The sequence below is a fragment of the Vanellus vanellus genome (assembly GCF_965231255.1).
Source record: "Vanellus vanellus genome assembly, chromosome: 1".
Taxonomy (NCBI): domain Eukaryota; kingdom Metazoa; phylum Chordata; class Aves; order Charadriiformes; family Charadriidae; genus Vanellus; species Vanellus vanellus.
The window spans coordinates 38,876,993-38,893,427 of record NC_138905.1 but is presented as its reverse complement, the minus strand read 5'-3'; the positions used below and the strand labels follow the sequence as shown (position 1 = coordinate 38,893,427).

Below are 16,435 nucleotides of genomic sequence, written 5' to 3'. Positions count from 1 at the left end.
ACTATAGCTGTTTCCGTCCAAACAAAGGACTGTTTAATCCTGAAAGCTAATCCTATTTTGGATCTTGGAGACAGCTGTTACTTGTGTTATTATATTTTTCAGATATTTTTTCATTGAAGGAAGCCTTGACCTGCAATTTGCTATCCTGCAAAGGCTCAAAACAAGGCCCGTAACATTAGATTTAAGTGGGACAGTCATGTAAGAACTGCAGCCACCTGAAAGATTCCTCAAGTAAGAAGGCCCTGGGGATAACAGGCTGCTAGGATTAAACAGAACTCTACCTAGGAGGAATTAGGATTGAGGCTTTGTTGTGGGGTGGTTTATTATGCATTTGCATTGTGAGGTCTGGATGTAGAGCATTACAAAATACGTGGAACTGGCCCCATCACCAAGTCAGTCTGTGCCTCACTACATCGGCAGCCCTGAATCAGAGCTGGCTTTGGAGGAACTGGCTGGCCAACCAGGCTTGCTTGCCCTTTCTGTGAGCTTGCTCGCTCTTTCTATGAGCTTGCTTTTCAGTCCACGCAAGGTTTCTTATTGCTGTTGCTAGACTTATACCGGTACTTGTGACTGCCAACTTGAGAGTCCCACACTGGACTGAATGTGCTACAGGTGACCATGATAGAGAATGACTGTCCTGTACCCTTCCACCATCCATCAACAGGACTTGGAAAACCTTGCCCCTCTCCCTTTGTGGGAGACTCATGAGAACCAAGTAGCATCGATTGCTGTCCTTTTCGCAGAAAAGGAATAGCATGCTCTCTTAATTTTAGTGATTTTTTTTTCTTTAATCTAATTGGATCATTTGAGGGCTTTATTAATAGAACTTTTAATAAATCTTTTAGGATGTCCTTTGGGAAGAAAGGGATGTATTGGTGAAGGGGGCTGTAAAGTTTATATTGTCAATTATTTAGGAAAACCTGCATAACTTAATATGATCATGCCAAAATTCATGATGATGAAGTGTGGCGGAATAGGGGGTTACAAGATTTTATGGCCGTGATTTTGTGATCATTGCATTAGTTACACAGATCTTTCCAAACGTGGCTATAAAAATTGAAGGCATGCCTTGCAGTCATGCTTTATTTATGCCACTTGTTTTCCATTTTTATTCTTCCACTGCATTTTTTGTTTTTAAATTATGGTATTCATTGTGGAAACACTTAAATTATTATTTGGTTGACATTTAAATCCTGAAGTATTTTCTAATAGCTCCATATTAGTACTTGAAAGTGAGACACAATTTTATACCAACTTACAAGACAGTTGCTAGGGCTGCATGTCTGATAGAAGTTAGAGAGGGTCTTAGATGTGCATGGGTGCTGTTTTCTTAGCACATCCAAGCTAGCTGCTACCAGGAGGAATAGAATATTTTGCATTTTCCCAAAGGTCAGAGTGGGAGGCTGCAGGCATAATAATCCATATGCTTACCTTCAATCCATATACCTTTAATCCATATACTTACTTTTAAGTACATCTTGCCCTGCTTCTCGCACAGCTGCAGGAATAAAAGTAACAAGCACATAATCTTCAAATTAAAGATTATTATTTACATACTGCAGAGAATATAGTAAATCAGCCCCCAGGATTGCTGCTAAGAGTTGTACACAAAATACACAAGCTTGCTAAAATGTACCCTTAGCAGTAGCAATCAGGGTTCACTGGAGCCATGTACACATCCATGCTCCTTTTTTAAAGCAATAAGGTCGTTCCCTGGCCTGTAAAACTTCGAATCCATCGAGTAGCCAAAAAGAAATGGCAGTTTCTTGCTGCAATTACTGTTGAGTTACAAACCTCAGCAAGCTCTAAGTCATGGTTTGGGGCACCTCTGGCATTTTATAGAGGCTTAGCAAATAGCTGTTCTTACCTGATTTGGAAAGGGTATTTTTGTCTCTGCTTTTTTTGTTCTTGTTTCTGTTTCGGGTTTTTTGGGAGCGGGAGGAGTTCCTAACTGTCACTTTTAAGTGTTCACATCATCAAAAGATTGATCAGAGTGAGTTTAAAATCCCACAAATATTAACTTAATTTCCTAACGTGAATTAAAACCTTAGCTGTCCTAAAAATTGAAATAAATATTGTAAGACCTTGAGGTTCCTGATAAGGGTTTAGAAAAAGAGTAAGAAAGTTACAAAGTCAGCTAGATGCCTGCTGCAGAGGAGGAATGGACACATAAGTGATGGGAAACAAAGATGCAGCTAACAAGTATTTGTTGTATGACCTTAAAGGGAGAATGGAACTTTTCTGAGCTTGGATGCCCTGAATTTAGACGTGTCTAAAGGCGCGTTGGGGGATCCAGTATTATATTGACTGAATTTATCTGGTTATTCATATTTTACCCTTTGCAGCGCTGAGGGATGGAGAAATCTATTTCTCACATGCAGTAAAGGCTAAAGCCATTTCGAAGAACAGATTATTAGTATTTGCATTCAGGTATGAGCATGTCTTACTCAGTGCAGATAAAAGAAACAGTAAGAAGGAGGCTATCAAATAAGTGAAATAATACATAGTTCTTACAAAGGAAAATGAAAACAAGATATGAGTGAGAATTCACAGTAGTGTAGAAAAGAAAAGACAGTTTCAGAGTTGAAAGGAGCTTTGCTGGGAGAAAATAGAAACTTGTGGGGTTTTTTGGCAAGTGAAACTTGCAACAGAATTCTCATTACCAACTGTGCCACATTAATGAGATTTGATACTATTTCAGAGCAAAAGCCTAATACTTGTAGCCCCAAAGTGAGGGAAATACTTGTACAACCTCTGACATCATTGTACAACTGTGCTAATATTATCTATAATATAAAAACAAGAACTATTTTTTTCCCACATCTAAGAAAAAAAAAATCCACAGTTAAACTGTCCCTGAAATAAACCATGACCTAAACTATCCCTCAGATAAACCATGAACTTTTATCTACTTCTGAGTAGCTACTGCAGGCAGCAATGTGTCTTGAAGGAAATTAGAGGTGCAGAGTAATAGCATAGATTTATAACATTAAAGCATTCAGAATCCTTGGTATTGGAGGGTTATCGTTATGGTACCATACCATTACTTTACTGGTCTGAACAGGAATTGAAAAAACTGTAGCTTTCTGTGTATGACATAATGAAAGGCAGTAGTTTGTCACGGGGGGAATTTGAACAATGATACAATAGACCTTTAGGCAGAGATCAAAGAACCAAAGGTGCAGTCTCCTCCTTTCATAGGTGGTTGCGTTGAATCTCGATGTTGTTTTTATCTAGGTTTGTTCCATAATGCAGCTTATTCAGAACAAGAGTGAGAATAGAGAGAGGAGTAAATCAGGAGTACAGAAGTAGCTGCCTGTGTTTCTCACTGAAGGGTCCCCTGGTTCCTTTGAGAGACCCCAGAGAACTTTTTTTTTCACAATCTCTTCAGATATACCGGTTGCTAAAACAGGGGTTTGTCCAACTTCCTTAACACTACACAGTTAGCCTGACAAGTTGCTGATGTGTAGTAAACACATAGAAGAGGAAGTCATCCTTATTTCTTGCAAGCAAGCCTGGGCCATGTGCTTTGTTGCTAACAACAATGCATTGCTCTGGGATGTTCAAAAGAGCTCGTGGGAATTGGCCTGTGTAACAGCTGGGCTTGTGCCTCCAATTCCCTTAGCTCCTGTGAAAATTCTGCTCATCCATGCCTCAAACCTAATGCAAACAGAATTCAAGGATGTTCTGAGATTTTGGGGGTGGGAGTGTCAAAGACATTTATTTTTCTCAGTACAAGAACTATATTTTTGCATTCTAACATACAGCCGGCTGTTTTTTATTCTCTTATATGTCATAACTGTTTATACATAATTCATAAACTTTAGCCTAAATTGACTTTCAAAGAGATGTTTCATTGACTAGGTTTATTGTACAGATCCATTTTCTCATGGAGCAATGAAATTTATGCTGTGTGTGAATGTCCTTCCTCCCTGGTCTTCTCTGTTTTGTAGTGTCTTTAGCCTCTAGCACTGTTGGTTTGGCTGGGCAGGTCGTCCACACAGAAACCACGGAAGTGGTGCTGACAGCTGACCCCATAGTAGGGTTTGGGATACAGCTCCAGGGTAGCGTGTTTGCTACTGAGACCTTGTCTTCTCCACCTCTCATTTCCTATATTGAGTCTGACAGTCCGGCGGAAAGGTGAGGTTCTTTCACTTGATTGCTAAGTACGTTTTGGTGAGCATTCCTTGGGGTACTTCAGGCTTGTTGCTTTCAATTCGTGATAAATTGCAGAGCCTCGCTCGATGGAAGGGTGGCAAGTAATAAACTGTTCTGACAATGATATTTCATATGTTTGATCAGCTATAAGAAGAATGACAAGCACCAGTGGTTTTATCATCCAGAATCCTCCACCAGGAGACTGGAAGTTATATTTATGCAAAAGGAAAAAAAAAAAAGTCAGAAATGTCGCTGAAGTCAAAATAGTAATAATTCAATGTGCCGTGAGGGGAGGTCATAGCCAGCTCTGTTCAGTTTTGGTACAGAACCAAATTTTTAGGGAATACTGTAGTTTTTACTTACTAATGATTTCATTGCAGCGTTTCAGTTGCATTTTTATGCTTATGTATGTCTTTAATCATGGCACGACAGCAATAGTAGTTGCACAGGCAAGTACAAGCTGCCAGTGCAGAGCTACACCACCTGCAGCCCAGGGTCATAGGCAGGGGTGATGTCCATGGGTGGGGTGGAGGCGCGAAGGCTGTGCCCCTCTTCCTGGGTCCCAGCACCTAGAGAGCACGACCCATACTGGGAGTGCTTGATTGTGTCTTGGTGCAAAGGGGCAGCAGCAGCTTCTCTCGCCCTGTGTGCCTGGGTAGACTGTTGAGCTGCTGTGCCACGCTTCTCCTTCAAGGTTAGGTTGAATGTGTTTGATATTGCTGGTTCTGGTAACGTGCACATCTGATGATCGTTTTGTATCACTGTGTACCAAGGTGTGGGGTGCTGCAAATAGGAGACAGAGTAGTGGCAATAAACGGTATCCCGACGGAAGACAGCACATTTGATGAGGCCAATCAACTGCTCAGAGACTCCTCTATCACCAACAAGGTCACTTTGGAAATAGAATTTGATGTCGCAGGTATGAATGTACTGTTATTCTGTCTTGCAAGAAAAGTGAAGGGATAAATCCCAAGTACATTGCGAGTGTTAGGCATCCAAAGTGGAGACTTTCTTCTCACATATACACCATTCAGTTTTCAAGTGACCTATTTGAAACACGTGTCTTTTTGTATAGTTTTCTCATTTCATGTAGCCCTGGAGCGTGCTTCAGAACGCAAATAGAAATGACAAGTCCTGTAGTAAGATCTGGTGGCAGGCCCTCCTCTGAGTTATTTCCGGACATTTTTCTCCCCTGTGATAGAAATATTCTGCTGAGCAGAGACAAATCCTCTACAGGCCAGATAATGAAATGTTTTACTTGACAGAAAAGTATTATAAAAGGGTGGATAAGCAGAAAACTCTGAAGAGTTTCACTTATAGTATCTCAAACCAACAATCTAAACAAAATAATGGAAATTGAATTAATAAAAGCCATAAAAAAAATTGTTTACGTTGCTGGTGAGTCTTTATTATTACTAACGGCTTTCCTTTCTTCTGTAATGAGTTTAAGCATACAGAATACACCTATAAAATCACAAGCTGTGTAAATCAAACAAGTACATGTTATGTATGTGCATTACCTCACTATGTAAATAGTAAAAACTTTTAAGACTTCTGTGCTCATCTGTCAGTAGCTGTATTTTGCATAGTGTGATTATTTTTAATAATATTATAAATCAAGATGTCAAAAGCAGGCTAAAGGTTCAGGTCGTGATTTTGTACGATCTTTTAGTATGCGGGCATCTAGTATAATGTTTTAAAAAAAGCACCAAATACAATATGTACATTCATATACATAGGAAATGAAATATGAAAAAATTTAAAAACCAGATAATGGGAAAGTCATTTAAATACACCTGAAGTCACATGTATTTCAGTCCCTGTACTTGTTTGTGCTCTCCCATTTGCTCCATGACAGCAGACTCATACTCCCAGTTAGACTCCTGCCACATGTATGTTTACATGTTTCCATAGCTGTAATTTCAGTCGCTCCTTTTCAGACCGAGTCCCAAACTTCTGCTAGCAGTGATGCCAAAAGTCAGGATTCAAATACAGTGCTGTGTGTTCGATTTTTTTTTTGCCTCAGTCAGCTCCAGGCGCTTCTCCATTAGTGAGGTTTTGGTTCCTTTCTTCCCAGTAGATGTAAAATCCATGGCAGTTGCCTTAGTGGATGGTTAAAAATGTGTTAGACCCACAAGCAGCAAAGGCCTGAAATCCTTAAGACTTGGTCTCCTGTCCTTTTAATTAAAAATCATCTGCCGGCACTAAAATTTTCACGTGTGCTCACAGAACTTGTATTCGAGCTAAAAACCTGCAGTCTCAGCTGGCTGCTGGCCCATGCAATCTCCATAAATTCAGTTAAACCTTAAAAAAAAAAAGAGTTACCGTGAAATTACCAATAGAGGCATAAATCATACTTTGTATGTCCTGCTTCCTTCACTTCAGCACCCATGTTTCATCCCTGGCTTGTGATGCTGATGTGCTGTCATCAACTTATATGTATAGTTCCATGAACTTGGAATTGCTGTGCCTTATAAATTATCTAACATTTAAAATATTTTTTTATAGAATCAGTTATACCGAGCAGTGGAACATTTCATGTAAAACTACCAAAGAAGCATAATGTGGAACTTGGCATCACCATAAGCTGTAAGTTAAAATGCTTAGTTTTAAGACCACGCTTATGAGATAATCTTCAGATAGTCCGTCCCATAGATATAGACTCATGCCTGTTTGGTATAAACTTCTTTTTCCTTTTTCTAGAAAGGGGTGATCAGCAGTGCTCTGTCTCTGATGAAGTACCATTCTGTAACAGATTTATACTCCCCTTCTTGTCATTAAAGGAGCCGGAAGTTTGCTGGGCTGAAAGCTTGACCTATTCCTTCATGCGTAGCACATATTTAACTCCCTTTGAAATGATTTAAAAAAAAAAAAAAAAAAAGAAACGAAAAAATAATTCAATAGAATTCGTCCCATGCAAAAATATTTCCATATCTGGGAAGTTTAAAGCAAAGTCTGCCATAGTCTCGCCCGCTCTTGAACAGGACCCCACTGAACTCAGTCAGTTCTCACTGACATGAGGATCCACATACATGGGGTTATTTTCTGTGTCAGAACCCAGAGTCTGAAGATACATCCTCAATCTACAGATTGTGGGCTGTCCTAAATATGCAGGTCACGTAGCAAAATCCCCTTTCACTAGGGATTTCAGAGATTGCTAAAGAAGATAATAAGGGTGTCCATTAATCAATTTCTTAAGAAGTGTGTGTTACTGCTGTTTGAAATCCAAGTGTTTCTAGACTTACTTATTTTGGGAGCAGACAGTATACGCTTTGTTAGGACTGGATTTTGACCAGGTAAACTCCAGTATACTGGGTTCAGCCCTTGATAGAAGGAAGAACAGTCCAAATGAAAGTTAATGGGCTTGTGTTTAACATACTTAATGACAGTGCAGAATCTGGTCTCACCGGAATTAACATTCCTTTACAGTTGTGGCCTTTCTTAGACTATTAGTTTTTCTTTGGAATTATTCATGTGTCTTGGGGTAAGATTGTGCTTTGACTTATATTCTCAAAGCTTTCACCAGCACAATGGAATAAGGTTAATCAAAAGTACAGCAGGGAACTCAGTGCTAAGAATTACATCTGAGGAACAAATGAGAGACACGGCAGGCCTATTTGCTTGCATTGCACGCTTGAATGAGTAATTGTTGGATTCTCTAAGATGTGATGGATGCTTGAAGCAAAATCATAGCTCTACATGTATTTATGCAAATGAAAATATTGAGAAACGAGAAAACCTGGAGAGAGGCTGTTCTATTTGAATGTTATTCTTAGGATCGGTAATGGTTTGTAGGATTATTGGAAAAATACAGTCTTCCTGGTAATTTGATTCATGTTGCTTTTTTGGAATTCAGACATCTTGTACTTTTTTTCTGTCTGTAGGAGTAAACTTTGAATGGAAAGCTAATGTTCTTGGAATTTAGTATTTAGCACTTTTCTTCCAAACTTTGCGTACCTTCCTGAATTGGAACTTAATTCCAAAAGTTAGGGCTTTATAAAATTAGTGCTTTATATAATCAGAGCAACACCTGGTTGGTCTTAGCTCTGCTCTTCTGAGTACACTGCAGTATCTTTAATATTTAAATTAAATTATCTGTTATATATATTAATCCCACTTATTAATAGTATTTAATGCATATGAAATTTGTCTAGGATTAATTCTTTATTTGATTTTAAAGGATTTATACTAATAACTAGAAGTTTGTAAATTTGCTTGGTAAAAGTCTTGAATTGCTGCATTTCATGCTTGCTTTTCAGTGCTTTGCTCTGTTCTACCTAATTAACTCCTAAATGAGGCAGTGTGATTTGAAGAATATAAGCATTTTATATTCATTTTGTCAAATTTTTGTCAGGGCACTTAAGCACATTAGCATGCCATTTATTACTGATATTGTCAGAAAGGAACATGATTTCTTTTGAAAAACAAATACTAAGGGAAACTCAGCAGAGGTGTATGACCAGGCTTAAACAGAGGTGATGGAGGAGATAGGTTTATTCACTTTTGGGCTTGATCTTTTCAAGTGCAGGAGACCTGTTTCGTCCTCTCTCTTCTCAAGGTAGTGGAGTTAATGGTGAGTGAGAAAGTACTGTCTCTATAAAAACATTACAGAGGAACGCCTGTTTTGCTTCCCATAACCCCAGTTTAGTTTGGGATTTGGATGAAAGTCAGGAAGTGACTTGACCTGACAGACAAGACAGACATTTTTTGTCAGAAGGGAAATGTAAGCCTCACTTCAGGTTGGCATCTGAACATATGCCTATTTTTAAGTCCAAGAGTTTCTCTAAGTCAGGTGTTAGGAAGCAGACATCCTGGAAGAGGAATTTATTTCTCTTTTTTTGTTGTTTTCCTTGGTAATAAACACTAAGTGTGCCTGCATGGAGTTACAGTCAGGTACTTGAAGGTAAATCTGAGGTGACACACAACACTAAAGACAGTTAAGCTAATTCATAGTCTCTGAAAAACATGGCATGTAATAGGGGAAGAGACTAAGCTTCTCTTCAGATTTATTAATGCAAGGAAAAAAAAAAGCAACCTCAAAATTCCTTTAGATAGCAGAAAACCCTAGAAAGTAAGACAGAAGAAAAGTTTCATGAGTATCATTGTTAATGTCAATCCAGAGCACTGAGTTTTGGATAGTACATGTTGGTTACCTCGCAGTATACTGGCCTTGCCCATTGCTGCCTTCACACACATACTAGACTTCTATCATCCTATCATCCTTCCCTTATCTCTGCAATATCTGTCTAATCTTCCCATTAATAGCTACTTACATTCAATAAAGACCCTATTTCATAGTTTGCAAATGTAAGTGGCGATATATTTCATACTTCAAGTGCCATAATTTTCACACCCTGGTTGGAGCAAGTAGAATGTCTCAGTTCTTAAAATTACGTCATCCAAATAAAGCATGGCACAGAAGTGTCCATGTGTGTGTGATTATGCTTTTATAACAGAACCATTCCCTGGAAGAAGGATGGCTTTCAAGTAGATCTAGTAGTGTCCAAGTTTGTTTCAATTTATTTGCCAGCGACATTGATTTTAGACCATGTAATGGAATATAGATTTTTTTTTTAAAGATAAATTCTTGTTCCACTGGCTACTTTATCATAGACTAATATTTTTTAAATCCTTGAATGATGTCTGAGAAAATGACTTACTAGTACAGTCCGATAATTGTAGTTAACAGCTGCTATTTTTTTCCCCTTATCTGTCTTTCTTAAGTAAGATTCTGATATCCTTACTGATAATGAACTGCAGCACCTTGCTTCATAAATAATCTCTCTGAAGCTAATGGGTCTACTCAAGGAATAAGAAGCTGCAAAGCTGGTAAGAATATCAGAATCTCACCCAAACTATCATCAGTTTTTTCAAGTCCTTTTGACTAGCAGCTATGCTATAGTCTGCTTTATTGCTTCCGTATTTCATCAGAATCAAGCTTTGAAAATATCTACAGATATTTAGCATTGACAATGAGAATTTACTTTCTAAAGCACGTTTCTGTATATTTTGGAATGTCACCTAGCAAACCCCAACTTCATTTTGCAATGTTGCAAGTAATTATTTTCAAGACAGGGCCTGAAGAATCAGCAGGTTTCTCAGCTGCTCCACATGAACCAATACTTAAAGAACAAAAGAGCTACAGCAGTGTAATTTTAAAAAGCTTATATCTATTTAATGATCAAGCTGTTTTAAAAAAGTCTAGTAGCTGTTAACCAGCATTTTGGATAAGTGGACTGACTTTGTAAAAAAAATATTTTTCCATCCCATGAGCATTTTCCTCTGCTTGTTCAGTTTGTTCAGAGTTTGATCAAACTCCAAAACTTGAAGCCAGGCTGAGACTACTAAGTGAGTTTTGGCTGGGAGATAGGTGAGTTGTCCACCCCAAAATCTGTTAAAGTCACATTGGTTTTTTTCTCTTTGGGTTAGCAGTGAAATAAAAAAAAGAGGGTTGTCTGAGGGTTTTTTTTTAACCTAATGGAACTGCTGATCTACAAAACTGACAACACTTCACTGAATTTGCTTTCAAGGGGCAGGGGATAGGCAGGGGAAATGTGTCTTTATTAATACGGGTAGGGTAGATGCCTGGGATGGAGACCTAGGATCACAGTTATTTGAAGAGAGAGAACAAAAAACTTGCTAATGATCAGCCTTCCAGCTGCAACACTAAATTTAGTATCTGTGCAGCCTTATGAGCTCTTCAGTCCACTTGCAGTTCATCGTACAGACTGTGTAACGTCTCTACAAAAGCTCAACACTAGGTAGACTAACAGCTGGACCAGGGAGGAGAAAAGATGAGATTTTCAGTGGACAAGCAGAATGGGACAAGGAGAGAAAATGACCGGAGAGCCGTAACAGGGAGACAGCAGACAAGGGGAGAGGCTGAGGTGTGAGCAGCTGTAGGGGAAGCTGGGACTTGAACAAGAAGGCTGGACATGGGTGAGTGGGAAGGTGCTTTGGTTTTAACTGCTTCTTAAGAACAAAAATAATTCTGAAATTAAACATAAAAGTGGGGACTTAAAGCTGTACAGTGTCACTTCAAACTTGAATTAATCCATGAGGATATATTTTTTAATTAAGTGGTCAAATATTACTTTCTCACTGGCACTCTTGCTTCTCTGCTGTCTGGGGAGAGATGAACGAGTGGCATGTATCAAAGGGGATGGAGGCAGCATAATGAACAAGGTGGAAAGTTGCAGAAAGAAAAAGGAGGTGATCTCATGGTGAAGATGAGACCAGGCACCAGGGTTTAATGCTACCCTGGAGAAACTAGGGCTTTTTTCCTTTTCTCTGCAATAGAGTTGTGCTGAGAGGAGTCATTTCATGGGGGGGAGGAGGGGGGAGGGAAAAGGGAGAGGAGATGGGGAGGGGGAGGGGGGGGGGAGATTTTCCACAGGTGGCTGTTTGATTTTCTGTGGAAAGGATTGAGATCCCGGGGTCACACTTGCAGAAATGCTGAGCATCTGCAGCTGTTGCTGAAAATGCCAGTACTTGTGCTTTGGACATAGAAGCTGTAATATACTAGAAACTATTGTGAGAAATGAAGGCATGGATATCTCAAATTGCTCACTGAGAATTGTCATCCTTTGACCTAAATGTTCTTATGTTTCCTTTCCTCATCTGTAAAATCAGGATAATAGTACTTGATCTTCTTGCTGGGGACAGCATCTGTTCGCTAGTGTTTGGGAGGCAATCTTAGGCTGTGGTGATGCGCAGTACAAAAGTTCAGGGGGAAATTAATGATTTTATCTCTGCAACACAACTTGGATAGTTTGTAGCAAGTATGTCATGAGCATTGAACAAGAATAAAACAAAGTGTGGTGTAGCTGCTTATTAAGGGCTTGTCAGCATGGGGGGATTAATTTCACAGGGGGCTGTGTTTGCTGCCTACAAAAAGGCTTTCATCCACCAGGCACAATTAATAGCCCAGGATAACTGACAAAATACCGCTGGTTCACACTCACGCAGTTTGAAACTGTAGTAACTTTGTGTGCGATATCATACCCTTTGCATCCGCGCGTAGTCTGTGGCTTCGCACTTTCAGCTGTGCGCTTTCCCCCATTTAGGTTTGTTCTCTTTTCTTTTTGGAACAATAGTGGACCGTTTTATTTAGTACCGGTAAATTTCATAAAGCAGTTTCATAAAGACAATTTCAATACTCAAATCTCAAACTGCAGACATTGTACAGTGGGTGACATATAACCTTAAAGATTTATAAGGCAAGCCAGAGGGTAAAAACATAGAATTAAAAAAAAATTCACCAAAGTGATACTTTAAAATTTTAACGAGATACTAATTGGTGAAACAAACCCAAAGAATTCAAGTTAATCATGGAACTGTCATATAACATATAGTTGACCCATGATGTGAAAGTATGAGAAACAATCTACGAAAATTACACATCTTGCAAAAAGTTTATTGCTGTTCTCTAAATTACAACATAGGCATTTTCTGAAAGCATGCTGTTTTAGACAAGTTTCTGAAGATCCTTGAAAGTCCTTGTACATCTGTCTTCTGGACTTTTAAGAGTGCATTTGAAATATGGCTATTTAGCAGTTCTTAAACAGTTCTTTGGACATTCAAAGGCTTTCTCGGTCAGGGCAGCCAAGGTTAAGAAGATCTGTTAGAATACTGTGTTGGAAAAGTCATTATTAATACACCTTGGGTTTGCTGTAGGTGAAGATCAGTCCTTTTCCATCAAAGAGAAGAATCGTGAGCTGCTAAAGTAACTGACATCAGAATTTTGTAGGTGATCCTCCAACGTGGATAGCTTTTTGGGTGATTGTCAGTTAGGCATTGGAGCCTAACAGAGAAGTGCCTTCAGTGAATGAATGCAGAGGCCTCAGTACACGGAGCAGAAATGGCTTGGGGCAGTTGAAGAACCCTACATGTGCAAAAAAACATTAGTGCTTTCAGGAGAAAACTGAGATCCTTGTACCACATGGCAATGTTTTAATATTAGCCCACTGTTTAACAGCAGTCCCAAAATTCAGTCTGCGTTCACCACATGCTCTACGTCCCAGCCAGAGCAGCTGTAGGTGGTATATGTCCTGATGGCAGAGAGCAGGTGCCACAACGTTGTCTAAAAATGTATCTTTCATCACCCTCAAGTTCTGAGCCCACTGCTTACCATATCAGATCTTCAGTGCAGTCTTCTGTCAGCAAATGGAAGAACCCTCCAAAACAATGCATCCAGTGAAGCTGCTACAAGAAACAGTCCTCTGGAAGCAGTCAGTAATCATCATCTTCTTCCTCTAGGGTAGTTAACTGCTTCCTATGCAACCAAATTCAAGCCAAACTGCTAGGCAAATTTCCTGATCAAGGGAACCTTGTCAAATATTTCTGCACAAGTCAGTAAAGAATTGCAATGACTGGCATTGTAGAGCAGAGCGTGCTTTCAACCATGATGGGCAGATAGAAAATTGAAAGATACGTCAGGTACCTCCAAGAAGAGATGAGTTAGGTGTGCAGGAGAGGACGGGTGGGGGTTTTACTAATTTGACTATTGCTGGAATTGCAGGGCTTCTAGTAGGTGTCCCCAGTACAAAATGGGGAAAAGTCCACAATGCTTATGGCCCAGCAGCAGTATAGAGGAGCAAAGTTACTCATCAAGAGAGTCGCGTGTTTACTTCAGAGGAAGCAGCGAGTCACAGTGAAGCAAGCATCTGTGTGATGTAAGCCACGTCTGTGCAGATGTGATAACTGTGTATCAGATACCCACTGGTATGCACAGCCACTATCCACAGCATCTCATTTATCGTGAAGGAGATTCCTCCTTCTCACCCAGGAAGCGTTATCTTCATACCTCTGCCTTAAGCACTGAATGAGCCAGGAGAGGATGTAAAGAACGTGGGCTAGCCCACTCTAGATATTTTGCCAGAGCAGCTCTGTTGGTCAGGGATATAATAAAATGTGATTTGTGACTGACAGAAATATTCTGGCAAAAGATCGGCATTAGTAGTTGTGCTGAAGGATTCTACTAACAGAAAGTCTTCCTTATGTGTTGTAGCTACACAGCATTTTATGATAGATCACTGGACCTTACTGTGATATCTTCACATGGTTCAGTCCTGGCCTAACCCAGAAATTAAGGTTAAATTCCCTTTGCGCCAGTCACCTTAATCCTGGCATTTTCTAATTTTGAGGAGTATGCGGTCTTACTAATATGCTGCTGCAAGTTGTTTATATTCATGTACATATAACTTAGGGGAAGGGGAGGAATATAATACAGGTAAATAATGTGCATGAAGTATTGATTTAGACAGAATTAGCCCATCTACATATCTAGAAATAAAACCAGATACTTGTTTGTATTCTTCATTACAGCTCCATCCAGTAGAAAGCCAGGGGACCCTCTGGTTATTTCTGATATCAAGAAAGGAAGTGTTGCTCACAGGTAAGACACTCAGGTTCCCAGTAAAACTCTGTTTCCATTGTGTAGCCAGCCAGACTCCAAGTTAAACTGAGGGAGCTTGTAAGAGACGGTTACAAATGAGAAGTCTGGCATATTAAGAAATAATTGTTTTTAAAAATCCATCTTGTTTCTACAATACGGTTCTTATCTTCTAAGTTACCTCACTTTAATGCTACTAGAATTTCATGTAAGCTTGTTTGCTTGTTCACAGAACTGGGACACTTGAACTGGGTGATAAGTTGCTTGCAATAGATAATATTCGACTTGACAATTGCTCAATGGAAGATGCTGTCCAGATCCTTCAGCACTGTGAGGACCTTGTAAAGTTAAAGATCCGCAAAGATGAAGACAATTCCGGTATTAGCAATGAGCCTATTGCAGATTTTTGTTTATTTTCAGGATTTTTAGAACATAGGGTTATTCTTTTGCATTTATATTTTAGTGAAATGTTTTTTCTAAACATGGCTGACTTATGCTAATGCTAATCAGAAAATGTCACACTAAAAAGAATTGTATATAAAGTTTTGAATTTTCTCAGTGGCTATATTGCCTGTGGGAGCTCCAGTGCAAAATGAGGTTTTCAGTTCCCCTCAAATGCAGCCATATAAAGTTGATCTTTTTCTTATCAGTGTAGGGAGATTTTCTCTGCTTGTGAGATTGGATTCATGGTTAGCAAAGCATGGATCTATAGGCCGCAGTTCTCCAGCAGAGTGGTGAAGTGCATGCTTTATCCATAAACTTACAAACTTGACCTCAGCATGACTGTTCACGTGCTTAAAGGTAAGTAGTACTTTACACGCTGAGCTGGATGGCTGATGGAGGAGCCATGTCTGATCAGCCCAGTGGAAGTAACAGAGCTGCCATCATTTTGCAGACCTACCTCTATTAGTATTCCTGGATCTTCCCCATTATGGATTCCATAAAAGCAGAATTTCTACCTGGACATAATAAAGCGAGTTCTGTTACGCATTCCAGTGGCATAGGAAGTTAGACAATTATAACTACCATTACTGCTGGAATGTATATTACAGCGTTACACAAAAGCATGAACTGTAGTTTCACTTGTCTTAAGCTCTATGCAATCTCACAGCAAAAAGGCACAGCCTGCTGCACGCTATTAGTTAAAATCAAGTGCAACTGTTGAAATGGTGTTTAGAATTGCACTAGAGTGCTCTTTTCCTTTAATTGCTTTTGAAAGCAATCAGAAAGTAGTTTCTCAGTATGATCAGGACAAAGCAAAAACGCATGCATTTTAACACCCTGTGCAATTCGGCTTTCAGAAGTAAATCTTGACCCAGCAAAGTGAATGGCCACTGCTCAGCAGGGTCTTGTGGTTAGGTCTCCGCAGGTGGTGAGGTGGGATTTGCCACACATAGTTGGTCCAAACTGGCCATGGGCTGTACATCCAAAGGGACACCTGACTGACAGCTGCTTTGCAAAACTGAGCCAACCAAGTATGTTATGAAGAGCAAACTGCAACTACACTTGGCAGAAGGTTGACAGGAAATATGCCAGTAGAAGGAAGTTTGAGTTTTCTCCTGCACAAGAGGGCGATTGCCTTTTAAGTGTTTATGGCACCTAGGATATCTCCTTCACCTTCTTCCACTCATCTGGAAGACTCATTCTTATTAATAACCCTTCAGAGAAATTACCAACAGACCGTAGAAGAGGAGCATGAGTTAGAGCCATGTAGAAGAAGTAATAACTTCTCCCACACTTTTAAACACTTGTGGGTTTGTCCTGTGTGTGTCGTATCGCTCCCCCCAACCCACTCCCCCTCACCTTGTGGACTTAATCTTCTTCTGCAACAGCTTCCATTTCCATTGAAGTTGGAACACATTTTCTGCTGCTGTCACTGAAATG

The 16,435-nt window shown here is 39.6% G+C and overlaps 1 protein-coding gene across 11 annotated transcripts in view; it reads left to right on the top strand.

The window, feature by feature from the left end:
- Positions 1–16,435, top strand: part of GRIP1 (glutamate receptor interacting protein 1) — a gene marked incomplete at its 5' end in the record, with an annotated part of 345,717 nt that overhangs the window by 303,958 nt on the left and 25,324 nt on the right. For all 11 annotated transcript variants that reach the window (XM_082498468.1, XM_082498476.1, XM_082498474.1 and 8 more), the window contains 5 exons: positions 3,954–4,140; positions 4,932–5,077; positions 6,667–6,747; positions 14,485–14,554; positions 14,784–14,929. In XM_082498468.1, coding sequence (XP_082354594.1) covers positions 3,954–4,140; positions 4,932–5,077; positions 6,667–6,747; positions 14,485–14,554; positions 14,784–14,929 — 630 coding nt within the window. The remainder of the gene's footprint in view (positions 1–3,953; positions 4,141–4,931; positions 5,078–6,666; positions 6,748–14,484; positions 14,555–14,783; positions 14,930–16,435) is intronic.